Source organism: Phalacrocorax aristotelis, chromosome 11, assembly GCF_949628215.1.
Source record: "Phalacrocorax aristotelis chromosome 11, bGulAri2.1, whole genome shotgun sequence".
In the NCBI taxonomy this organism is placed as follows: domain Eukaryota; kingdom Metazoa; phylum Chordata; class Aves; order Suliformes; family Phalacrocoracidae; genus Phalacrocorax; species Phalacrocorax aristotelis.
Genome location: NC_134286.1, coordinates 9,050,715 through 9,076,633, shown reverse-complemented (window position 1 = coordinate 9,076,633; position 25,919 = coordinate 9,050,715). Strand labels below are relative to the sequence as shown.

The window sequence follows — 25,919 nt, the reverse complement described above, 5'->3', positions numbered from 1 at the left end:
CAGGGCCTCTGAGGAGGACTTCATGTTTTCTCTGGAATTGCTGAGCTGGGAGTCCCTTGCTCCTGAGCATGGAGGGAGGAAGAGGGACATGGCTGGCAAAACGACTGGCCTTTATCAGGGCTCCAGGCTCTTCTGGAAGTCTGGCTGACTTCTGGTTTTGCCTGAGTCCTTAGTCTCTTGCAGGTCAGTTGGGGAAAGAGCAGTCAAGGCAAGTTCAGTAGGATCAGTGCGAGCGGTCTCCTAGTCTGGCAAGGGCTCCAACTTCCCTGCAAAATGGGAGAGGCAAAGAGCCTGGCTGAGCAGGGTGATGTGTCGTTGTTAAATGAGCAGGGCTTTAACGAGAGACTTGATGGGCTGATTTGCAAAATATTAATGTGAATGGTGGCTGAAGTTAACTCTGGCCGCAAACTCAGCCTGGGCAAAGGGGAAAGTTAAATGGCATCTGTTTCAGCAGAGGAAGCGTGTCATAGCGCAGGACCAGAGCAAGGGATCTGGGAAGGCTACACCACGGCTCTGTCTTAGAAGTGAGCGGGTGCTTGTGGGCCTCCTCACCCCCCTCCAGTGGGTGTTGTCTTCATGGCTTGTCCTGGAGCACATCTCCTGGCACGGACAGCGAGTCCCCGTGTGATGTGGTGTCAAACAAGCAGTTGTGAATTTGAAGCCACTCCAAGGTGAAGGGTTTTCACTTCTGCCCTTGTTGCTGTTGGTGCGATGTGGCTCAGTCTGTCTGAGCCTTCATTGTAAGTATCAGGGTGAGAGGAAGTTGACCCCTTCCTCCATTTTTAAAACACGCTTATCTGGAGTTGGAAATGAAATTAAACCCTCCCAAAGCAGAGATTTCTGAGAATAACTTTTGTGACTAATCCCACCCCATAGGCCTCACTGGAGGAGACTTTGCAGCTTTGTTTTTCCTTGTAAAGAATGCCTCGCATATGTCCTGACAATTAGTCAGAGTGCCCAAAAATACCCATCAGCCCTGCAAGCTGATATCCTTCGGCTCTTGGAGCTGAGACGGACACAGGGTTATGCACTGTGGGGCTTTGGGAAGGGTTATTTTTAAAATGGTGATTTGGTCTGTTCAGCCACCAGTGCTGTCTAGCAACTGAAGGTGTAGATAGCCAAATGCTAATCTTGCTCGAGGCGACTCTCCCGTGCCCAGGGTAATGGGCTGGTTGTCCTGCTAAACCCATATGCCAGGGCTGGCTCCTGTCAGCTCTAAGCTGGTGCTCAGGGCACGGCCCTGGGGCCTGTGCCAAGTTCAGGCGGTGCTTTGATGGTGTGCTGGATGCCAGGGAGTCTTCCCAACCAGCACGCCAATGCTCGGAAGGGCATGTCCTTCTCATTGAAGCGGTGGCCTGTCTTCACCCTTAGCCGGGCAGTGTGCTTCTGCCCAGCCCTTTTCTGAGAAGCCTTTGCTTTACCCATCTCTGACCACCTGAGTTGAAGTTCTCTATCCTCAGCGTCTCCCATGTGCTGAATTTCTGGAGGGTGCTTTGCCAGAATTGCTGTCAGTCCACAAACAGCCCTTTCTTCTCCTCCCCTGAAAATAAAGCTCTTTAAGGGGAAACACCAAGACTCCTTGTGTGGTGTTTTGGCTTGGGCCACTGTGCTCTGGGGGCAGAGGGAGGATGTCTGCAGAACCGGCTGCCCAGCAGCTTTCCGGGAACATGGTGTTTTGCTAGAAAACATCACACTGAAAATGTTCCCAGCCTTTGGAGGAAAAGCTCAGGCATAGCCTGCAGTGCCCACCTTGAAAGTCCTTCTTGCTGCCAGGCCTTGTGGAATGAACACAGGAGGATGGCAGGGCTGCTGGAAACCCATGTGGGAGATGCTGGAGAGCATGTGTGTTGTAGCTGCTAATTTCTGACTCGTAGCGGATAGATTTCCAGGAAAGGTGGATGACCCAGCTTTCAAGCAGTGATGCAAACTAATAGTTGAACTTCCTTCTGTGCTCTCTACAGTGAGCTGTTTAACTTCACTGAGGGAGAGCATCGCTCAGCCTGCCACAGTACTTATGAGAAGTAATTGAAAGCAATTAGGAGAGCAGAGAGTGTAATGGAGGTTGTGAAATATTATTTCAGTGGTGGCTCACTAACAGCTTGGTGAAGCCCCTACATGAGCACTTACTGTACAGGTATGGTAAGATTATATTGCTGTGAGTTGCTCATCAGACCTCATCTTTCCTGCCATGCTGCCCGGCTGGGATCAGTGCAGTATTTATTTGACAGGGGCTTAAGCTACTTTTCTCAGATCTAAGCCAGGGCTAAGCAATGGAGGGAAAGCCATGGCGGGCAAACCTTTGCCTCATGTTTGACTCCAAGAGTCATTCCTTCTCCACGTGGCAGCATCTAAACTTGAGCAAAGACAGACCCCTGCAGTCGGCCAAGATTGCCCTATGGAGCTCTGCTGTCCTAACCATGGAACTTTGGGGTAATAACTTGGGCAATAACTGAGTTGCAGTGCAGCTTGCTTGGCCGCAGGGAGGGCTCCTCTGAGGACCACTCCAGTCCTGGCAGAAGCGCTGTTGGTAACCGAGAGGCATCGTACCCTTGCCACTGCTGAGGGCACAGTGCTGCATAGCTGGAGCACTGCAGCCAAAGCTCTGGGCGTTGCAGTGAACAGAAACCCCAGAGCATTTCATGGGAGCTCTGAACGCAGGGGTCTGGCCAGTGTGGATGAGATGCTAACCTGAAGACCTTCCCACTACTCCCATGTGACTGGACACACAGGCTGCTTCCCCCATGCCTGCTGGCTCATCTTCCCTGGTAAATGATGCAGGCCTTATTCCTGCTCCCTCGGCTGCTTTGCTCAAACTGTGCAGCACTGTTGGCACTGCTGGCCGGGTCTGTGCATGTTGCAGCTGCAAGGCTGCTGGGAAGGAAGAGGCGAATGATGTGTTTGAGGCTTTTTAGCCTGGTTATGGGCTTGATGCTGTTACAAGGCATCTGAATCAGACCAATCTTGGCAGTATATGTGGATCTTTCTCCCAGGAGTAGCAAAGGAAGCCTTTGTGTCTCCTTAGGGTTGGCTGATATCCAGGCACATTTAGACCTGTTATTCCCACTTTGCAGTTCATGCAAGGGGGTTGCAGGCAGCCTGCTGAGCCTCGCAGCCTGCTGCCTGCACGTTCACTGCTCCCTTCTGCAGACTGAGTCAAGGCAGAAGGACGTGAGAGACAGGGCTGGAGAGAGAAATGTGGCTCATGTTTAACCTAGTGCATTTAAGACACATACATTTGTCTTTCCAAGAGATTAAAAAATAAAATAAATCTGCAGCCTTTTGGGACTGTCTGTACTCTTTTGAGCTTGTAGTGAATGTCTAAATCTAATTGTAGGGACCACAGCAGGCACTCAGCATCCTTGCTGCTGGAAGATATGGCATGTTCTCTGTAATATAAAAAAGAGTCACAGGGAAGAGGGAGCAGGGATGCAACGAACTGGACCTTCTTGGTGCAGCTGATTCAAAGCCATTCCTGTGCAGCACCTAATAATGCTGCAGCCTCTTCTCACCTCAGTCCTCTGGAGGCTGTATGTCCCTGGGGCTGCCGCCATGGGTCTGTATGGTGCCTGTGCTCCACCTGTGGCGTCTGTTCTCCAACCCTGACAGACCCCTGAGAGGGGACAGGAGCTGAACAAAGCTTTGGGTCTACAAAGCAGTTCTTGATTTATGCACAGACGTTCCCCCCCTAAGCCCTGGTGTCACTTGGCTTTCAGCAGCAGCCGGAGGACTCTCATGTCAGCAACAGGTGACAGGAAGAAGTGCTAGTCGGGAGTGTGTGTGGAGGGGAGCCGCAGAGCAGATGGCAGCAGGGAAGTAAATTTGGAGCTGCCATAGGAATAGTCCTGGAAACAGTCCAGCCTGTGGATGGAGGCAGATGGGAAAAACCTGGGTTATATCTCTTCCCAGTTTTGCTATTTTTCAGATGCCTTTATTTCCAGCTCCATTATCTCTTGACCATTCTTTCCTGTCTGTTACTACACCCTCATCCTTATTTTTTTTCTCTCTTCTTATCCTTCCTTCTTTTCCCCCTTTTGTTCCTACTCATACTATATCTGAGTTCAGGAGGGGTTACCAAGCCTGTGCCCACCTCCTTACGAATCTATTCCCAATTGCTCTATCCCTACTTCCACAGCTGATCCTAAAAGCTTCCCTTGGCACTGAAAGGCTCAGCACACAGATCCGACCCAGCTGTGGGCAGGACTTCAGCATGGAAGAAAGGAAAACACTTCGTGCGCCTTCACCATGTGCTGCCCATTTCCTTCTCCGCCACCCCCTCTGAGCTGGCTGCCTTTCGTTCATCCCGTCTGGCACCGCAGAGTGTCCTTGCTGACGCGTTCATCCCCTCTGGCACTGCCGCGATGCCCTTGCTGGCTTTGCTCTGGATGCGCGTGCATCCTGTGTGAACCATGGTGTCTCTGTCCTGTGCCCATGTAAGTGCCTGCAGGATGCTTCAGGGGTGCGGAGGCACATCCTTGCGTGCAGAATGGGGAAAACGAGTCAGGTTCTGCGTCTTCTGAAGCATTTGTGTGATACTTTAAAAAGAGACTGTTAGCTTTTGAACTGAACTGGCTCTTTTCCGCTCTTTGAAAAGACTAGGTGGAAACTCCCCATTTTGGTTGATGGGTTGTGGGTTACGTGCAGGGTCCCTGACTGGGGGGGGTAGCAGGGGCCGTCCCTTGGCAGCCTTCTCCGGGATGGTCTGCAAACACTGCTCTGCAGTGCCTTTCACCAGCGTGGAGCCAGTGCTGCAAGCAGGAAAAACATGGGATACTGAATGCTTGGAGAGCTGGATCAGCCCCAGGTGTCGGTCCCGGGCCCCAAACCTGCCCAGCGTTTCGGTAGCAGTGAGGCTGCTGCCTCCTCCATCCCACCGATAGACCAGAAGCAAGTGCAAAGGCGGGCTCTTTCTTGTGTCCTCTCTCCTCTTAAGCCCAACTCCTTTATTGGCTGGCTTCTTGCAAACTCTGTCTTAATATAAGTTTCAAAATAATTACTTTGTTTTGTTTCTGCCTCAGTAGAGCCAAGGGGAACTTAACTGGGGTCTGCAATAGGTTGGGCAGGAGGAGTGCTCTCTGCTGTGGGGGAATGCATGTTGCATGCAACCGAAGACAGGTTTAAAATAAAAAATATCCTGAATCTGCTGTGCTGTTACTTGAAAGGAAGGAAGTGTGTGTGCAAATGGTGGGTGGGAGCAAACCTGGATGTGGAGTGCAAACCCCCATGCTGCCTGGTGCAGCCCTGGCTGATGGGATTGTGCTGGTCCTGTGCTATCGCAGCAGCAGCTTGAGCTGGAGTGAGAGTGCGGAGTGAGTCCAGTGCCTGCCTGCATGACAGGAAGGGTAGGGGGTGATATGGGACTCTCATTTTATGGGGAGCATGGTGAATGGCTACTGTGCTTTCCTATGCAGCTTTACTGCGCATTGCTAAGCAGTGTGTATGGAAGCAGAAGGTACAGCGTTACCCTAAAAGGTGGACAGGTGCTCCCCTCTTGCTCGTATTTACTGCTGCCTGCTTCTTTCTTTGATGATGGTGACTAATAGTTCATCAATGCTTGGGTTATACCGGCTCTATTTAGGACTTTCTGCCCGTTGAGTGACAGCAGGATGTGTGAGCAAACTGAGACGCCTAGACCTTTTCTGGCAGGATTGTTAGGGCAAGAAAATACTCCTGGAAACCACAATGTGAATCATTTGTCTATCCGAGTGGATGACACTATGCTCCAGCCATGCCACTTTGCAGTCAGACCTGTGTGGTGGGATCAATGTGTCTAGACCAGCCCCCTGGAGTCCTGAAAACCTACAAGACAGGTTTAATGTTAAAAACATGAAAACCCAAGTCTGCACGCACAGCTTGTGCGCTCACCAACACATCTGTAGCACTCTTTCCTCTGGGGCCTGGGGGTGCATGGTGGCTTTGTGGAGCACCCTCTTTTTCCTGGAGGTTTCTGCTCCCTGCCATGTTTCACAGGGCAACGATGTCGCTCCTCAGCACTTGTGCTATACCTTGCACCACTGGTGTGTTTAATCACCTGGGCTTGTGCAGACAAAGAGGGGCTTGGGGAGGAGAAGGGGATTGTCCAAGGTCATATGGCTAAAGCCAGCCAAGAAACCAAGAGCAGTCCTGTCCTCTCAACCATGGCTGTTCCCCAGTCTGTCCCTGCTGTGGTAGCCCAGGAGGCTACAAACAAAACGGCCTTTTTATTACAGACTGCTCCGGGGAATCACCAGAGGTTTTGCAGAGTGAGATGTACCATGAAATGCTTCTCCAGGGAGTTTCATGGTGAAGCTTCATAAGCATCAGCAAAGCTGGGTCTTCCTCCTGTTTTTTGGCCAGGCTTCCTCCTTCCCACTTCCTACAGCCCATGCCTGTTGTCATGCTGCAAACACACACGCATTTGTGCGTGTGAAACATTTTGATGGCCAAGTGTCCATCCCCACTCTCCACATGCCTCCGTGATGCTGTCAAACCACTGCTGAATTGCAGCCGCCTCTGGGGTGGGATGTGGCAGCTGCTGACATTGCACTGCAATGCTATTCTGCCTTTTAGGATGGGGAGCAAAGGATACCGTTTCTAATTGAAATACGAGGGTATTCTGGGGGAAGTAGGAAATGACTGCCAAGCGGGAGGGTGCCAATGCTTTGTGTAGGGAAGTAGGAAGGAATGAGAATGGTTAATGGTGCAAACTCTACGTGCATTGCCAAAAATGAACTCATGTCTGTAAATATTACACTGCGTGCAGCAAGATTAGCACAGGAAAATACCAGTTGTTAGGGTTCCTGTTACCATCTGAATTATGCAAACAATTTGCTTGAGTTTATAGATGAGCTGGGGCAGAGTAACATTAGGTTTTTCCTAGCCAAAGTGTTTCAGTGTGCTAGTATTTTAGCATGTTTCCCAGCCTCAATCTGTTATGCAAGTGGATCCATGCTGTGCTCTTTTGGGACAGCATGCTGTCAAGTGTGGCCTTTTCCAGGCCACACTGGAAACTCAGAGATGTCAGGATGCTGGTGAGATGCTGACCTTGCACGTGTGCTCCCTAGGAGCCCTAAGATGGGTGTGAAGGCCCAGGGAGTCACTGAGCCTGGGGCTGGAGGATATGTACACTCTACCATGTACGTGTGGTCAAGGAGCTCTTGGGACCTCCGCAAGGGGGAAGAAAAGATGTTCCCAGTTCCTGGCTGTAGCAGGGCCACTTGGGCTGAAGATGCTGATGGCTGTTCAGAGGCCAGACACCACCACGATGGGCTTTGTGGAAGGAATGATAAACATTGGCTCTTCCCAGCGGCTGTCAGGGAGGTTAGCTGACTTTCCCACAGCCATGCAGTGAGTCAGTGTCAAGGCAGGATTAGCAGCTGGGCGTCCCTGGCCTCCGGCCCTGAGTGTGCGCTGCCACCAATTGCATAACATGGAGTGAACGTGTGGCCATGGAGCTGCTGCAGCCTGCGTGACCCCGTGGGAGCAAGCCCTCAACCAGAGCTCCCTCTGCTCCCTGTCGTGAATTGGGTGGAAATAGGTTGGTTGGAGCCGTGGGGCTGGAGTCCTCCAGGGAGCTTCATGGACATGAGCAAAGAGAACAGAGACACCAACCAGTGCTTTCTATAAGCCACGTGCTGGGGAATGAGTGCAGCCATAATGTAAGATGCTAGGGAAGCCCTGTAATTATGAAACCCTGCTTTCTAAGCACTGCTTTTCACAGACTTGCTCACCTTAGATTGTTAATGCTTTCAGCTTCCTTAGGACCTGGAGGAGGACCAGGTATGGTAGCTTGACTGGCAGTAAGGCTTCAGCATGACCCTCATGTTGAAAGCAAGCCTAACCTACCCATGAACGTATCCTCTGGTAGTTCTGTGGGCTCTCAGCTGGGTCCCCAGGGGTACAACCCATGTTGTTTCTGGGCCCTACAGCCAGGGACCAGTCCCTTGCTGGTTCCTGGAACCACAGTCCCTCTGGCCCTCATGGGCTTGTGATCCATCTCTTCCCTTCAGCAACCGCAGCGCAGAATTAATGTTGGGTCTATAATTTAGCTCAGGACTGTTATGAGACACAATCTAGCTCTAAAGCCAAGGCCAAATAGTACTAGCATGGGGTCAAGTTCCTGAGGCACACTCTGCCTTTGGGACTAATTTGGGTGCTGAGTAGCCAGGCAGGTATTTACATGTTGCCTACAGAGACCTAGAGGTCTCTGGATCCTATTCTTCTCCCTTGGATCACCTAAAATGGTAAGAATTTTCAAGGGGGATTAAGGTTGTGATCTCTGGGGAGGGGAGTGGACATCTGGTAGGAGTCCTGTCCATATTAATAGCCTCCGTTTAAATGTATGTTATCAAACGGGGCAGCTCCTAATCGGCCAAGAGACTGTGAACTCTGTTACCTAAGGGGCTGCCGGTGACTTTGGGCTGCTAGTCATGGCTTTCCACAGGCACACAGGTAAAGTGGATGTGCTGCCGGGTGTTGTCGGAGAAGCCCTGTGTGTGCAATGCCTGGTAAATGGGGAGCAAGGTTTTGCTAACGGGCTCTTGCACCAGCAGGGTGCTTTTGAATGGGATCTTAAGCCTTGGCAATCTGCACCTGCAGCTAATGAGGGCAAATGGGCTTATAACCAGTGTGGGGGATTGGTGCTGGGAGCGTGGTGGTGGCCTCGTCTATTTTGTAAAATGCATTGAATGGTAAGAGTTTTTGTATCTGCTGCTGTTGGGAGGCTGGGGCTCACCTGTTATTTGAGGAAGAGTAGGTGAAAGTGGGGGATGATGCTCCTCCTTGCAGGAAGCTTGCTGTGGCAGTTATTGCAGTGAGCAGGGGGAACCCGGAGCAGAGGCAAGCATGCAGGAGCCCAGCCTGTAAACCCAGATGGTTTGCTCTTCTCTGGTGGGGGGTTTGTGGCTATCCCCTCTTCTTGGTGTTTGTCTTGTACATCAAACAGGCTGACCCTCGCCAGTAATAGGAAAACATTAACGTTTCCTTCCCATTAACACTGACAGGAATCTTGAGTGTGTTTTGCATGTCCCCCGTGGCAAGCCGATGTGTTGTGGCTTCCCATCCATAACTAATCTTCTCTAGCCCTCCAATTACTGACAACTGAAAGCTCTTCAGGATTTTTAAAAGCTTATCTGATTCTTAGAAGCTAACCATGTTTGTGTGTGTCCAGCATGTGTTTACAGCCCTAAATGACAATGTACAGTGGCAGGACCACTGCATCTCTTGGTGAGACATAGCCCAAGGGGTGGGCATACCTGGGGAGAGGTGTCAAGTTTGGGGCGCAGCTCTTGTGGGCTGGGCATCAAACTGAGCCTGGGGACAGTGGTGCTGTGAGACTCTGTTGGGAACATAGAACCTCTTTGGAACTGGGGAGGAAAGTCACAGCATACTCTTCAACTTCATGCTCAGCCTCCCAGGGCAAGGCATGAGCATGAGGCTTCATGCATGGCATGTAACTACTTTGGATTTGCTTGTGTGATGCAGATATACATTATGCAGGGTAGCTTTCTGAGTAAAATCTGACTTCTGTGGTATAATTTTTAAACATCTCAAAGGTGTTTAAAAAGAGCAACCCATTCAATTAAAATTCAAGATGCCATTTTTTAACTTCAGCCCGTAAGACTGATGCTGTGACATCTTCTCATTATACTCCCAGCTATATCTTTCTTTTCTTTCTCATCTTCCTCAGGAAGGTGTTCTCTGGGGCGAGGACCCACGGATTTGATGTTGTGCTGTAATATAAAATACTGAAGTGTCTTCTGAGCAGATGCTGTGGTTGGAGTGCTGCCACCAACAAGTTATAGCACAGCATCCGTTCCTGCACCCCACGGGGAGCCCTGCTCTCCAAGACAGCTGCAGCGGGTACTGTAGTGCCTGCCCTGGGGAGGTGAATCCTGCGCAGCAGGGGAAAGCCTCACGTTTGGTTTTTGGGGGCACCCAGGCATGCGAAGGGCATCCAGCTACTGAGGTGGGGGCAGATCCATGCATAGGGGGGAACACAATTGAGGACTCTCAAAGGTCAAAGCTTAAGGCAGCCACAGAGTGAGTCAGCTGCTGAACAGGACTGTTTTGCTTTAGCTGATTTGGTTGGTTTTGAAAGGTTTGAACTTCACAGCTTAAACTCTGCCTAAGTGCTCAGGCTTACTCTAGGCAGTGGTGCTTTGCACACTGGGAGCCTTATGAGCCTTAGCTGAGCTCTGTATTAACTGCAAAAGCAAGCCCTGGGGGAAGTGTTTGCAGGGCTGGAGCAGTGTGTTTTTTAATAGCATGTCCCTGCTTCCCCGGGGAACTGTGAAGATTTAGTAACGATTGGGATGTGCTCAGGCATGGTGGCAATAGGACCGTAGGGAATGTTTTTGGCAACTGCCTGAGGAACTTGGAGCCGTTCTTGTTCTAAATAAAGACGCTTCCATTTTATCAACAGACTAATTTTTGAATTATAGAGTATGAGACTCGCACGTGCCCCAGCCTGGCAATGGGAGAGCCCAGCTCTCTAACTTGTTACTGCCAGCTCTCCCAGCAAAAATGACCTCTAAGTGATTTCTTTCTTCCCTTGTTGTCCAGGGCAGCGTGCCAGTGACCTTGAGGTGCAGTCCTGTGCGTCGCTTCGCATTTTGGATTAATGGGACCCTTCTTTTAAGGGTATTCCCTGGTATTTATAGCAAACCACGCGACGTTGCATAGAGAAATGCTGATAATAGTAACTCAGGTGACAGACCAGGGGATGCCAGGGGCTGAGCTGAAATAGGCAGGTGTAGCCAATGCCTGGCTGTGCGGGGGCTGTGTGTACTCAGTCTGCTGAGGAAAATAAACCTGATGGAAAGACAAAAAGCAATTGCTCTTTTCCTTCCATATTGCCATAGTTTATGCAGCTGTGTGTCAGGCAGAGGGTTAACACCTTCAGCTTCATCATCTTTCCTAAGTGGTAGCCCAATCTGTAAGGTTTAAATACAGTTTCCCTTGCTGTTTTTAGAGACCACAGTTTGAGTTCTTCCTTGGTGGTTTATCACATTTAAACATATTCCCTAGAGACATTAGCACACATCCTGTGCTAAGTGCTTTGCTTATCAGCTGTGCCTCAGCTCCCTTTGCAGAGTGCTTCGGTTTCATTCATTGTGCAAAACCACTGTGATGCTGCAGTTGTGGTTGCCCAAACTGGGAGGAACCAGCCCAGGGGCCATGTGAGACAGGAACCAGCAGGAGAGGCATGGGGTTTTGTTAATGCAATAGCTTTTGTGGCGTGGCACTTCTGAGGTCTGTACCCTCCTTCCATCCTAAAGCTTGCCATGCTGCAGGGTGCAGCCACAGCCCTGATTGTGAGCACTAGCTGGGGCAGCCCTGTGACTGCTCCACAACATGGCATCAGCATGACTTGAGCTGTGTGGGAGCTGGTGGAGCCCAAACATTTGAGATCTTTATTTGAAAGATGGAAGGCACGGTTGTCCAAGGGCTGAGGGGCTGCTTTTGAAAAGCAGCAGATGCTCTTTGGGGACAAGTGGCTAACTGGCACCTCTGTGGTCAGGTAAATGTTGGGGTTGAATTCCAGTGGGTCTTCGTGCCAAACACCCTGATACTTGAGAAGGCCACCGGTCTGGCCAGCCACCCTCGAGCTGTAGCCAAATCCATCAGGGAGCTACATTTAGACAGCACCCTGCCAGGGTTGGTGGGAGAGGGATGCCTTGCTTAAAGGGGAGATAGTTTCTGGAAGTATTGCTGGAGTTTTCTTGAGCTCTTATTTTTATTGAGGGTCCTTCAGGCTGTTTAAGGATGGGCATGTACTGCAGGTACCCCTCTCCCCAGCAGCCTGTGCTCCCTCTTCTCACCTGCTTCTCTCCAGCAGAACATCTTCTGTGCGTGGACGTCAGCCTGGGCCGGAGAATAGTTCCAGTCTGTCCATACATTTCCTCAGTTTTCTAAATCCCTTTCTGTGGCCCCAGAGTCAAGCTGAAATGGGGTTTGGATCTGTGCATGTCCTCGGGGCATGTGATTCTCCCGAAGTTAAACAGGAGATGCTTGACCAGGCTGTCAGCTCAGAGATGCTGCAGTCTGTTGCAAACATACAGCCAAAGAAACCGTGTTCAGATGACTTCCAACCTGAAACACCTGTGGATACCGCTCTTGTTCTAAGCACACCACTGTGAAATGAAGCACAGAGGTACAGCACTTAACGGTTTTAGTGGTTAGTTTGATGAGGGCTTACCCTGAGCACCAGGTTTTGCATTGCTGCAGTGTGGATATGCCACTGGTATGAATCCTTACTGTGTGCTCAACAGCTGCTGCACAGCGTGCACTAAATAAAAGCCCCAAGGAAGAGTGAGAAGAATGCATGGTTCCAGTGTGTCTTTAGTTTCATGGCTTGCCTATTTCCCCAGACAGCAAAGACAGGCCAGGGTTAATATACCTGGAAGCTCTGGAAAGTTAAGCTGTGGGGCTGTGGTGCAGCTGCAGGGTGAACAGGTTATTAAGGAGATAAACATCTCCAAAATCATGATCAGCTGCCAACCAGGCTGTATAAGATGTATTTAATTTTTTTCAGACCACAACAAATATCCGTTCTGTCTACCTTCAGTGAGAGGGGACAGGACAGCTTAGGGGAGCAGCAGTAGGATACTAAATGCTTTTTCCAGAGGGAAGCAGAGCTCTTACGTCTCTATGACATTTGCTCCACTCTGGGAAAATGATCTGGTGGTGCCAGCACAACCACTACCGCCTGCTTTTGGGGCTTTTGTGCACCAGCCCCTGGGTGCGCCGCTCCTGTGGGAGGGTTGTAGGAGATGGTCTGATGAGGGCTCTCAGCATGGCACGGGTGAGCAGAGACCACGAACAGCCAGCACCTTTGCTGGGACAATGTGGTCAGTGCATCTTCATTGCGGGCAAGGGGATAGAGATGCCTTTCCCGGGTCTCAATCAGGAATGGCACTGCTGAGGGCAGAAAGCTCTGGGAAAAGCTGGAAGCAAATTCATGCTCCAGCCTATGTATGAAAGGGGCTTTTTGGTCCATGAGATGGCACAAGGCAGGCAGAAGCTGGTATGTCCACATGTACAGCCCAGCTCCTGGGGCTGCCAGGCCCAGTGTTAATTGTCTGTGGAGCTCCAGAGCTGCTGCGATAAATGCATGTCTCACATTAGCATGTGATTTGTTACATGGGAACACAGGATTATGTTACTCCCTGAGCCATATGTTCACGATTATGTGTTCTAGTTGAAAGCAACCCTAAACCTGAGATCAGGAATGTTTCGATACCATTTGCCCTGGACTCTATGTAGTTGCATTTCTTCTAAATTAAACTCACTTGCCTGATAAAGCTTTGCAGAGCTGGCCATGGCTCACATAGTTTCCACGTTTCCCAACTGTTTATTTGTTTTATTTACTTGAACCGGTACAAACACAACCCTTGGCATAGTTGTCAGCAGGACATGGCCGTGTCCTGACCTTGGCAAGGCGGCATTTCCAGATCTCAGTCCCCATAGAGTGTGAATCCTGCCAGCTCGGCCTCCACCCTGCTTCTGTTTTAGGGGAAGGGGAAGGGTGTGAACCTGGTCCCCACCTCTGCTGCAGTCTCCCTGTGTGATGCTCCTCTCCAGGACTATCTGTCCTGCCTTCTGAAAGAGACATGCTCCAGCTTGTTCTGGCCCAACGTTACTGGAAGTGTGACAAAGAGGAGACAGCGAGATGACTCTTGGATTTTAAAATCTGCAAAGTAACAGTGTGACTCCCATCTCCTGCCCCAGCGTCTTCCACTGCCTGTTCAGCAGCTTCCTGAGCCCAGATATGAGGCAGAAGAAGAGCTCTGAAATAATGGCTCCCATGCCAGCATGGGGATTTCTAATGCGGACAGGTTGGGCCATGCAGCTGATGGTAAATCTAGGGTTACTGGGCTGCGGCAAGCAACCAAGAAAAAGCTGTGTAAACGGGTCCTCACGCCGTAACAACACAGCCGTTGTGACTGCACAGCATCCTGCAGCCGAGGGCGAGCCCAGAGGGGTCATGCTGATCGTCCCTTGCTGTGAGGACACAGCCAGGGAGACAGAACAACGTACCATCCCTACACCCCAAAAGCCCGAAGCGCTGTTTCAGTTTATAAAGGTGCTGTGCTGTGGCTTGGAGCAGAGCGGCTGCAACGAGTGGCTGTTGTGCCGCTGAGCTCCATCAGGAGCAGGCAGCAAAGCAGCCCCTAAGCTCCGGGCCTTGGTGGGGTGGTCGGAGGTGAGGCTACGCAAAGGAGGTGCTAATGGCCTCCACCACCTCACAGCAGGAAACAGCAGCGATTTATATTGCCTGACCGCATTCTTCTCCCATTCTTGCTCTGTGCTGGCGCTGCAGCTCTATCAGGAAAAGAATAATTACATTTCCTCCTGGCAGCCCCCATTGCCAGACCGCTGCCGCGTCGCCCGTCCGGTTGCTGATGGTGCAGAAAGTTCAAGGCTGCGTGCAGGGGAAGCGGGGCTCTGCAGTGCTGGGGGCTGCGGGGCGTGAGCAGCAGGGCCAGAGACGGAGCGGCGTTTCTGGGACTGCATGGGCTTGTGTAACCCGGCCGGAGCTTTTGCAGCCCCCTCACAGGATCGTTGCTGGCTTCCTCGGAGGAAAGGCACAGGGAAACGAAGTGGCCTGGGAGGCTGAGACCGGGTGTGCAGGCTGGGGCAGGCACCTCCGGCCAAAGTGGAAAAGCCTTTCGTCACGAGCCCCCACACCTGCTGATGTGCTGGCTCCCTGGCCCTGGTGGAACATCATGCCTTGGCAGAGACCTGCTGGCATGAACTGAAGAAGTATCTTTACATGTAGGGAGAGCTTTTCTTGTTTTTACCTTATGACTTTATATGTGAAAGCCCGGTGAAGAGGCAGCTGGAAGCTGCACAACTATCCAGCACGAAAAGCCTCAGAGGGCTGCAGCTGGCTGCAGGCTTAGGCTGGAAACATGGAAACCAGTCTGCTCTGCTCATGGTTGGCCGTGATTTCAGCGCACAAATTATGCGGCACCTCAGCCAGGACCTCGCCGAGGCCTGTGGTGGGCCTGGCCGTAACAAACTAAGTGGCTCTCAGTGAGTGATTAGGTATCATTATTCTTGCTTGATGTGAAATATGTAAATGAAACAGCCTCATATCCTTCCTCTTAAGAAGGTGATGGGGAAAGGCTGGTGTGGGGCTCAGCTCTCCTCGCCAGCAGCTGTGCTCCCAGGGCGAGCAAACTTCGCCGCGCCGCGCTCGCGGCGGGCTGGACCTCAGGAGGCAGAGCGCTGCGCCTTTTGTGTTTGGCCAGAGCCCATCCTGCCTCTCTGTAGGCAGAAATCTAGCATTTGTATCTTGGATGGCTATTAAGGGAACTGAAAATATTTGTGTTACTAATGCATTGCTTATGTTAACTGCAGCGGCAAGCACAGCGCTTCCAGGAGGCAGGGCGGCCCCTGCCCTTGCTAAGCTCCGCAGCGCAGCCAGGAGCTGGCCCACGTGGCCTTTCTCTGTAGCCCACATTTTCTGAGGCTTCATGGTATTTCTCTCTTTGTGTCCTAATGGTAATTTGTGACCTGGGAGGGGACATCCAAGCTGCCTTCTTTAGCAGGTGTACGAGTTCGTGATTGCTGTGACCTAACCCGGGTTGTCTACTGTACCCAGCCTCCCTGAGCATGATGGTTCATTAGCCTAAACTAGACCCTAAAGGCAAAGCTGGGGGCACCTGGAAAATGCCAGTGCAGTTGGTAGAGAAGCTGTTGTGTTTTATAAACCACTGAGCTGTCTGATGATAGCAAAATTGCCCTAATAGTGCTGGCACAGAAGCTGCTTATTCTACCAACAAGCCCTGGAGGAGTGTGACACCACCACATGCTCATTGCTGAGCCGTCCTCCTGGTACCTGCTCATTTGCACAGACCAAAGAAGCTGGAGCAATTATCAGGCTTCAGTGCCCTAACTTCACCCGCGTTCCTCTTGCAGGGCCTGGCAGTTACACTGTGGGCACCATGTCGGAGCGCTTTGACTGCCACTACTGCCGTGACCCTCTGCAGGGGAAGAAGTATGTGCAGAAAGAGGGCCGCCACTGCTGCGTCAAGTGCTTCGAGAAGTTCTGTGCCAACACCTGCATTGAGTGCAAGAAACCCATTGGGGCTGACTCCAAGGTGAGTGAGTGCTTAACAGTTAAGCGGGCGAGGAGAAGACAGGCAGATGCTGATAAACCTCCCGTTTGTTTTCCTGGCTCTGGTCTGTTTGTGAGCTTCTGTGTGAAATCACGTTCTCTTGCGAGTCCTCTGGCTGATGGGCCATGTGCTCCTTGGGCAAAGAGCCAGAGGCTTGGGGGCACTGTAGGAGGGATGCTCACCCCGGGCTGCTTTTGCACAGGAGCTAGTTGCAGGATTTAGATTCAGCCACATGAACTGCTGAAAATGCTGAATCGTCCTGAAGAGAGTACTGCAGGTAATCCCGTACTGCAGGTAATCCAGCCTGCGCAGGGCATGCAGAACACTCATCTTCTGGGGAAAGCACTTGGGAGCCTAGGGTCTGATTTCTGTCAGTTTGACAAATGTTTATTGCTTCATGTTTATGGCAATAAACAAGTGCAATTGAGCTGGAGGGAACTTGACAACCACAGAAGCCCATGCTTACAGAACCTCAAAACCAAAGCTGTTGGTTTGAAGCATCTTCTGCTACCCTGAAAGTCCAAAATGAATGTGATTCTAATTAAGCCCCTTGTGTTAATGAGTTTGGTTAACTGCCCTTTCCTTAACTGCTTGCAGATGAGCTGCATCTCCAACCACCAAATGCAGACATGCTTAGGAACTAACATGCCTGTTCTTTACTGCCGAGGCTGATGAGACTGTAGCTTGGTTTTAGGGCTGCTCAGTGGGAGAGAGGGGCTCATTTCTCATGCCATTTCTGTTCGTTCCAGGAGCTGCATTTCAAGAACCGTTACTGGCATGACAACTGCTTCCGCTGCTTCAAGTGCTACACGTCCTTGGTCAATGAGCCCTTCATGCTAAGGGAGAACAACAAGGTTTGGTGTAGCAACTGTACTGCCACCGAGGATGCACCCAGGTGTAAGGGCTGCTTCAAGCATATTATTGCAGGTACTGGTGCCAGCGATACGGGTACAACTGCTGAGTTCTGCTCTAGGGCAAAACCACAGAGGTTTATCAAGCTGCGGAGGCTGCAGTTAGGGCGGTAAGGGCTGCAGCACCACAAAATGCGTAGGTTTTGACTGTTGCTCTCAGCTGTCCATTTTATGCAAGTGTTGAAAGGCCGCTTTGCAGTTAACGCTCATGTGGATAGTTCACCGTAGTAGTTAGTCTTAAACCATTTCTACCAAAAGCTTTGCTGTCAATGAAGGTTGTCTTCTCAGAAAGGCTCAGGCACCTGCCTGGCAAATATTTTAAGAAAGATTTATAAGGTCCTGGCTAAAGCCAGCTACAGAAATTAACACCTCATCCCTTGTCCGTGTTATAATTGAATCCTGGGCATAGGTACGGACAGGTCTTGCCTACAGGCATGTTACATTGCACAGGGTGGGGAGTTTGTCACAAGCCTGAAATCCCACATAACAAGTTATTTCTGTCTGTTGTAGGAGACCAAAATGTTGAGTACAAGAAGATGGTCTGGCATAAGGACTGTTTCACTTGCAGCCAGTGCAAGCAAGTGATTGGATCTGGGAGCTTCTTCCCCAAGGGTGATGACTTCTACTGCGTCTCCTGCCATGAGCATAAGTTTGCCAAGACCTGTGCTAAATGCAAGAATGTAAGTCCTTCTGCTTTGCAAAGGCAGCTGCCAGAACTAGCCCTCACGTGTCTTTTGGAAGCTAGGATAGTAAACCAGTAGACAGATCATGCTGGAGCTGTACCAATACTTATTATCTTTCCTTGAGAGACTGGTACACACAGCTGGTGGTGTAATAACGTGAGCACCAATGGTTCCTGCAAGTTTCAGTACCTGAGCAGGGGCTGTAGAGTCATCTGATGGCAACCCTGCTGAAACTAAGTGGGCACCAGCCTTGCATGTGCTTTGGGGCTGGTTTAAGCTCTCTAGGAGGTATATTGCATATTCAAGCAGTAAAACAGCATTTTATAAAATTGCTGCTTTACAACTTTGCAACTGATTAGTGTAGAACTGCAGCATCAATGCAGGTAAAAAAAACTATTACGAAAGCTCCAGGCATGCAGGACTGCAGGCTAGGGCAACTCAAAGTGTGCTGCACTGTTTAATTTTTATGAAAACGTTCAAGAGATCTTATCCTTGACAAAGCCTTCCCACCCTGCACCCTGTGCCTGCGACACCTCCCCGCCTCCCTTTTGATCCTGAGACGCATCTCTGCTCTTTGCCTCCTAGCCCATCACTTCTGGAGGCCTCACTTACCAGGAACAGCCTTGGCATTCAGAGTGTTTCATTTGCTCCAACTGCAAGAAGCAACTGGGCGGGAAGCGCTTCACAGCTGTAGAGGATCAGTTTTACTGCGTTGAATGCTACAAGGAGTGTGTTGCTAAGAAGTGCGCTGGCTGCAAGAATCCTATTACAGGTATGTTGGATTAAATGCTTCAGGGCAGTGTGTACTTAAGGTCAGAACAGCGCTCCCCAAAGACACGCGGCTCAGAGGCTGCTAACACCAGGAGCAGGTCTAGTCTCCCAGTTCCAGCAATTTATATGCGATCTAACTATAAGCCACGTGCTCTTGCTGGACGGAGTCTGAGTTAGTAACTGAGCTCTTCACCCTCAAATTTACCTCCTTCAAAGCTTCCCCAACTAGAACTGTTCCCACCTATATCTTATTCTGGGAACCTGAAGTCTAAAAAGAGCAGTGTTTTATAGCTCCAAGTGACACTTGCTTCGCTTCTGATGCATTTAATGTGTAACAGCTACTGAACTGCAAAGCTCTGCCCTGAACTGTGGGCACTATCCCGCCAGTCCTATGGGTTTCAGTCCATTCTGCATTTTAGAGCAGGGGCCTGAGCCTGTAACAACCAGGTTGGGCATTTAGTCCAACCTGTCCTTGCCCTACATCTTGATCTTTCATTCAGCTTCCCTGGAGAAAGAATCCGAGGGGAAAAAAAGCTTACTGCAGAGGCAAGCCACACAAGCCTTATGTTAAGCTGCCTGCTTCTCTAAGAGCAGTGATACTGAGCAGCAGTGTAGTTCAGTTGCAGTTTTGGCTAGAATTTTAAGATACAGGTATGGTCTGTGAGACTGCAGAAGTGCAGGAGGCAGTAAGAATGGGATCTGCTGTTTGGTGGGCTAGCCCAGCCAAGGGAAAAGCTACTATCGCCGTCCTATAATTGTTTTCTCTCCTAGCAGGATTTGGAAGAGGAACCAGTGTGGTTAACTACGAAGATGAATCCTGGCACGATTATTGTTTCAAATGCACAAAGTGTGCCCGTGGTCTGGCCAACAAGCGCTTTGTTTGCCATAATGGAAAAATTTACTGTGCTGAGTGTCCCAAACGACTGTAAGAAGCAGACAGCAACTGCTGTAAAATGGATTTTAGAGCCCTGTTTTCCAAAACAGTCCTGGTAAAGGAGCAGGTTTTTGCATGTTAAGAATGTAATTGGTTGTTTTTTTTTTTTTTCCATTTTAGTATAAACTAGAGTAACTTCAATATACTGGGTTTGACTTTTGACGCTCCTGCAGTATAAACGCATGTAGCGTTGCAAAAATCTAACTTTGCTTCCAAGTAACTCTTAGTGTAGAGGTTTGAAATGCCGTTAGATTTAGCATTAGAGCTCCACATACTATGTAATCTGCGTGTGGCTTAAACTAAAACAAAGCTAGTTTTAAACTCATCTGGTATACCTTTAAGCTTGGCACTTAAATGAAGCAGGTTTGACAAGGCATGCACCTCCGAAACAGAGATGCAAAGATTGCACCTGGGATCAGAGAGATCCATTATTATGCTTTTACAAGTATCACACCATTAACAGCAGCACAATAATACAGACCTTCGCTTACCCTACCATTCCAAGTTGCAGCAAGTGTATGGAATGGCTTCATCTTACATATAACAATCTTTTGGCAGTACTATTTAGCTTTAGTTAAGCTTCCATAAACTTGTTTTAGTCTTGATTTCTGCACGGTTTGCCCAAAAGTTTTGCTCATCAGCTTTTTTTACATCATCGTTAAGATGTGGCTGTCTATATACAATTATTAAACCATTAACAAAAAGTAAATCTTTCAACTACAACAAAATGCACACACATTTAGAAGTGCCTTAAAAAAATAGCTCAGACAACACTAGCTCTCCTACTGTGTCAGTGTATGTTTTATGATTTAATAAAAATGAGACTAGTGCCTTGCTTGGAGTCCTATAGTCTGGAAAACTTTTTTCATTTTGCCATCTTACATGATTGACACCTCTTACGGCTGAGCTACGGAAATCAGGGCTGATACATTGATACTGGCGAAGTAGAGTCAGCTGTTCTGCCATAGCACCTTTAAATATCTGAGGACCAAAGCAACACTTTCCATAAACTAAGTAATTTTTTAATGTATAACTGACACTAGACCATCTGCCAAGAACAGCCTGTGTGAAAAAGCCCTTTGGAGAACATATGTGTAGCCACTGTCCACACACAGCTCTACCACTACCCTTCAGCAACCCAAACGCTTTTTTCTTCCCCACAGCAGTGGCTGCTACCATACAGAAATATTTAGTAACTGGATGCTGCTCTGGTCATTCCCTTTTGTTCACCAGCACCTACCAGAAACAAAGAACACTCACAAGAAAAAGGCAGCATCTTCCTGTATTCTTGACAGTCACTGCTCCAGTGTGGCCACGGAGCACTGTTAGATTCACTGTTAGAGCATAAAGCTGCTGGTGGTGCTACAAGTAAGAAGCAAATGCTTACGCTGAAAAGCGAGGTAAAGGATTCAACAGTTATGACCACATCATCGGCACGTACAAACACAGCAAGAGCCGAAGGCGTTAGTACAAATACCTTCCCAACCACACAAATGCAGTTGCCAAAGAGGCTACAAGCTTTGGGAATCTGCAGTGTGGAGCAGTTAGCGCAGTACCAGAGTGCATCTCAAGGCAGGTCAGCACGGCAAAGGGTTGGAGACTCCTAGTAGGGTGATGTTTAGCATTACAGAAATAAAGCATTGTTCAACTGCAAAGTTTATTTAACAGTGCGCATGTATTTACAAAGAGCTGTAACAGACCATTCAACAAATAATATCAGCACAGAAAAAATATCAGCATCTTTTTTGTTAGAATGATTGTCTCTGCCAGAATGAAACAACTATCATACAAAAATACATTTTTCTTTTTACCTAAGGCACTGCTCTAAAGTCTAAAACAGTTCTACCATATTCTGACTAGCAAACAGTGAGAGTAAGAAAGCTCAGGGTTTCCTACTGTAACTGCTATGTCAAGGAAAGAACACATTTAGTTCCAGCAAAACCATTTGCATTTAACCACTGAAAACACAGCTGCCATTTGGATGATTCATTTGAGTTACAGTATCAGCCAATGGTTCATAGCAGGATTTGAGACAGCTATTCTTTACAGTCATCACTTACCCAGTATATCTGTTACAGGAGACATAAGAACAAGTCTGCATTATTACTTTTAGTAGCAATTTTCAGAAGATGCTTATAGTTAATCTCTTCATGCTGTAAAAAGCAGGCAAGTTTAGGTTAAATAGATTACTTAATGCAGGCTTTAGGGGAAGGGAAAAAATAAGATGTAGCTTGCAGCCACTGTTATAAAGCTAGAACGGGAACACTTAGAATAATTAACATGAACAAAACATGATTTCAGTGGTCTAATACTGTTATGTACACAATAAAATAATACTTCCATGAGTGTAGATAAACTTAAATATGTAACTCAAAAGGAAAACATTTTTAAAAGCATGACATGTTAAACTGCACTATGAAAGTCATATCTAGGTACTTGACATTTTTGTAACATAGTAGTGCATATGTAAAATGTTTTTATGTTTTCCAACAGATTAAAAAACATTAGCTGTGCTACAATACTGCATTTTGAAACTGCCAATATTTTCACAGTAGAGAATAAGAAATTTTTCTTCTCCATTCAAAACTGAAGATATTAAATTTTGTGGTTTTAAATAGTATGTGAGCCATTTAAATAGTATGTGAGCCAAGTAACAGCATTTTTCTAGAACATTACAAAAGAAGTTCAGCTTTAACACACACTGAATGACTCTTATTTCATCAAGTGCCATTTTAGGAATATGCAAAATCTGGCCAGTAGCTCACTGGGGAGCCTCCAGTGGCAAGTTCCTGTACACGATACTGATGGGGGGGAGAAAAAGACTCAAACAGGTTAAAGTCTGTAAAAGGGAAACAAGTGATATTTAAACTAGGAACTCTTATCTAACGATCAGCTAAACAAATGGAAAAGGAACATCAGCTCAACAGTTTCTCTGAAATGTTTCAAGGTGCAAATCTAGAAGTTTGTCATCCCTCCCCTGCTGTTTTTTGTTTTCTGCAAACTTGAAGATGGACAAGGGTAAACAAGCAGCTTTTCAAAACAAGGCCTTCGGTACTTGATAAAGCACTGGATTACTTGAGTGCAATCAGATTATTTCCAGGTCTCTAGTGTTCACAGTTCTGTCCAGAGAGCAAAGAGAAGAAAACATTTAACCATCATAGCTGCGTGTGTGCCACATACGCCTATTACCACAGTCAGTCTACGTCCAGGGAGCGAGCACAGAACCACTTGGTTACTTAGGGTCCAAATCAGCGCAGTAGCTTTTTTTCTATACTTATATTAGTTTTCAAAGTTAGGTACATAATTCTTAAACCATATTACATCTAAACATTTTCAAGGTCAAAATTAAAAGGCAACGCTTTCTTCGCTAAAAAGTTAATTATTTTGATCAGAACAAAGTGTGATCAGCAGTATCACATTACATCCATCTATTCCCAGGGCCCAGTTAGTCATGGCTTCAAGGAAAGTCTCGCTAACACTATGTCCACGGGACTAAAATTCACAAGACGCAGTGTGACAGAGGAGACTCAGGAAACAGTTCAGTCTAGAAAAGTGCTACACTTTAATCAAAAAAAGTGCTACACATCACTTAAGGAAAATGTGGATAGCAAGTCTTGTTTTTTCCACTACCATTCATTTCAACTGTTCACACAGTCATTTATCTCATGGAAAGAGACCTCCTGCTGTGAGTAGGTCCATTTGGGGTTTAGCTCCAACACCAGAGAAGTTTAACCTTACATAAACTAGCCTGCTGAAGCCTCTCTGACAGGCTACGCAGTACTGCATCAGGGTTTGGCTTCTCAAGTACATGTGGCTTCAGATGCAGCCCTGCTTCTTCCAGAAAATTCAGAATATTACGTGAGCAGCTTTATTACTCCTCCCAGAATGTAACACAAACATGTATGGAACTTAAGGTTGGTCTCACCCCCCTCAGTGAAGTGGAAGACTATTCTACAGTAAGTAGAGAAGACAGCTAATACCTTGCCAGAGCCTGAAAAGGCCTTGTAAGACCATGCAGCTCAGCATTAGAAAGTTACAGAACATGCCTAGGAGTGGAAAATTCTTGTCTGTATAGTTACATCAGACACCTTTTAAACTGTTAGTATCTTCAAAATTAACACATGCCATTCAAGTTATTGTAGAAGCAGCTTAAAATACGACAGATGGGCTTGAGTGCTGGTAGGAGGTACATGAGCTTCATGGGGCTCAGCTGTGTCTTTGGAAGAGCCTTAATATCGGGCCTTAGCTGCTGTCGGGAGCAAGTCCCTAAAAAGGCATCAGTTGGTGACTCCTTTTGACAGAACGCAAGCTACGAGCACTAAAGAGCGAGCTTTCCCTCTGGTCTACACATTGGAAAAAGTGCCTTGTAAGTAAGAAGCTTTAGTTAAGGCAAGGAGAGTAAAATACAAGGAAGTTAATTACCTAGCCAGAGGAAGAGACAGATAGGGAAATCAGCTTGGATTACCTGATGAAGCATTTATAGGTTTGGTCAATGAATTCACTGCACCATCTTCTTCAAAAGCCAGTTTGGGACTAGAAGGTATTGTAGCAGCATCATTCAAGTTTTGATTACAGTTACCAGCAGAGATGCTGTCCGAGCTCAGTTTGCTTGACTTGGAATGTACTCCAACGTCAATAAACTCCTCAAAAGTCCACGAACCAGATTTTCCATTAAGATTCTGAATAAGTCCAACTGTACGATCAGCTTCGTTAACACCCAACTTCACTGAGTCACTGATAACCATTTCTTTTGCAGGATGGCTAGAAAGAAAAGAACGGATACTGGTGTTACAATTTCTGCATGTTTAACCTTTAGATTTATTACAGGCCAGCCAATTAGCAGTCTGCATACTTTGCAAAGCACTGAACATCCTGAAGGACATTCCCAGACAAACTCCTCCAGCTGTCACGCAGCATCTACCCTCCAGGAGCCAATGGGGAAGAATGACTCACCAACATATGGCTGCTTTTTACTATACTAATAGCCCTCAGGTAAGATCTGGCTCCAGAAATTTAATCTAAGCAAACAACAAGTTTAAAACCCTGCACAATTAAAACCATATTTTAGTAGTGGGCATGTGTCCTTTTCTCTCCAGTTAAGACTTTTTAAACACAAAACTGAGCCTCAAAACACTAGCAATATTTAAAACAGATTTAAAATCTAAACCCAAATCAGAGCAATCAGTTGCCATTCATTCTTAAGATCGTGAAAATGTCTTTATATTCCATCACTGGAAGAATGAAATTAATTTATCATCACTTAATTTAAAAAAAAAAAAAAATAAAAAGAGTTCACAACATCATTTCTAAATCATTAGCATTTAGATGAGCAAATGGAACAAGCAGAGGACAGATTTTCCAGTAGTAGATGGAAATGCTTTAATGTTCAAGAATATAAAATTTGAAAAACTAAAAAAAAAAAAAAAAAAAATCCCCACTAAAGGGAGGCTTTTGTGCTGTATCTGATGTTTTAGTGCAACTGAAACTGTTCTAGAGCTTTCTGTAGGTTGTTCTTCCTTTCCAGTGTCATCCCCCTCCCTCTTGTTTAATGTTTTGTTAATGAAAAGAACTGCTAGCCGTTTCAAGGGAAAAGATTTCAAGCCAATGGCATTCTTTATGAGTAACACTGCCACGTTGCTGGCTGTGTGTCTCACTTCTTAGCAAAGCCAGTACTGTTAACATGGTGCCATCTAAACAAACAATTACCCTGAACTAACTGCCTCTGCATGAAGCAGTAAACTGACAGCACGCACACACCACATGCCTGGAGCAAGCCAGAGAAATACCACAAAGCTAGCAGGGTGCAAAATTTGAGGCAATGCTACATACAGTACTAGATTTAATTTAAAGACAGAGAGAGATTTCTAGTGTGACGGATAACTGCTCTGACAGTAAAGCAGCTGCCTACACAGACTCACCTGCAATCCTTTAATTCAGTAACAAGTAGAGACCCCTCATCACTTTTCAAATTGCCTCCATTCATAAACACTTCAGTGGCCTTCAATTCTGACACATCTTGTTCCTCAGATTCTGTAGAGATCAAGCTATGAGCAGTCTCTGAAGAAACCTCTGCCTCCCCCTTGACTTCCTGGGCTAAGTCAATACCATTTAGCTTTCCTGAAAGTGAGGGGAAAAAAGAAAGAAAGAAAGAAAAAAAAAGAGCTTCAGTAACAGAATTGCTATTTTAAATGAATAAAATACGAAGTGCCAAGACGACCTTTCCTAACAAACACTCGAGGCACTTGGCTTCAATAGATTCATTTCTCTATAGACAAGCTGCCTTTCATGTTGTTATCAACACGGAATTTGTTTTCCATCTTTAAAAATACACTTTATGAAATGAAACATACTGCCTGCATTTCACTCAAATCATTTTTGCATTTAATCATTTGGACCGTCCCTTGTGGCACGAACAGGCAATGCTCTACCCTCTGTTCAAGCAGGGAGCCTCCCTGGCATTTCTGGGGCTTGCGTCTCAGACCATCACAATGCTATTACGTGAATGACCTTTCAAACA

At 47.7% G+C, this 25,919-nt stretch overlaps 2 protein-coding genes across 23 annotated transcripts in view; one reads left to right on the top strand and one right to left on the bottom strand.

The window, feature by feature from the left end:
• Positions 1–20,243, top strand: part of FHL1 (four and a half LIM domains 1) — a 32,406-nt gene extending 12,163 nt beyond the window's left edge. The window contains exons 1-6 of one of the 6 annotated variants that reach the window (XM_075106780.1): positions 8,264–8,427; positions 15,904–16,085; positions 16,853–17,030; positions 17,525–17,694; positions 18,283–18,469; positions 19,243–20,243. In XM_075106780.1, the coding sequence (XP_074962881.1) occupies positions 8,406–8,427; positions 15,904–16,085; positions 16,853–17,030; positions 17,525–17,694; positions 18,283–18,469; positions 19,243–19,397 (894 nt within the window). In that variant the 5' untranslated portion in view covers positions 8,264–8,405 and the 3' untranslated portion in view covers positions 19,398–20,243. Of the gene's footprint in view, positions 1–8,263; positions 8,428–14,688; positions 14,755–14,931; positions 15,016–15,903; positions 16,086–16,852; positions 17,031–17,524; positions 17,695–18,282; positions 18,470–19,239 lie in introns of those variants that run through there. The other 5 variants (XM_075106779.1, XM_075106783.1, XM_075106782.1 and 2 more) reach the window with 5 other exon arrangements.
• A 797-nt stretch (positions 20,244–21,040) lies between these two features.
• MAP7D3 (MAP7 domain containing 3) overlaps positions 21,041–25,919 on the bottom strand; it is a 46,231-nt gene continuing 41,352 nt past the window's right edge. For 16 of the 17 annotated variants that reach the window (XM_075106759.1, XM_075106763.1, XM_075106769.1 and 13 more), the window contains 2 exons: positions 25,321–25,519; positions 22,941–24,163 (listed from right to left, as the gene is read on the bottom strand). In XM_075106759.1, coding sequence (XP_074962860.1) covers positions 23,854–24,163; positions 25,321–25,519 — 509 coding nt within the window. In that variant the 3' untranslated portion in view covers positions 22,941–23,853. Of the gene's footprint in view, positions 22,522–22,940; positions 24,164–25,320; positions 25,520–25,919 lie in introns of those variants that run through there. The other variant, XM_075106760.1, reaches the window with a different exon arrangement.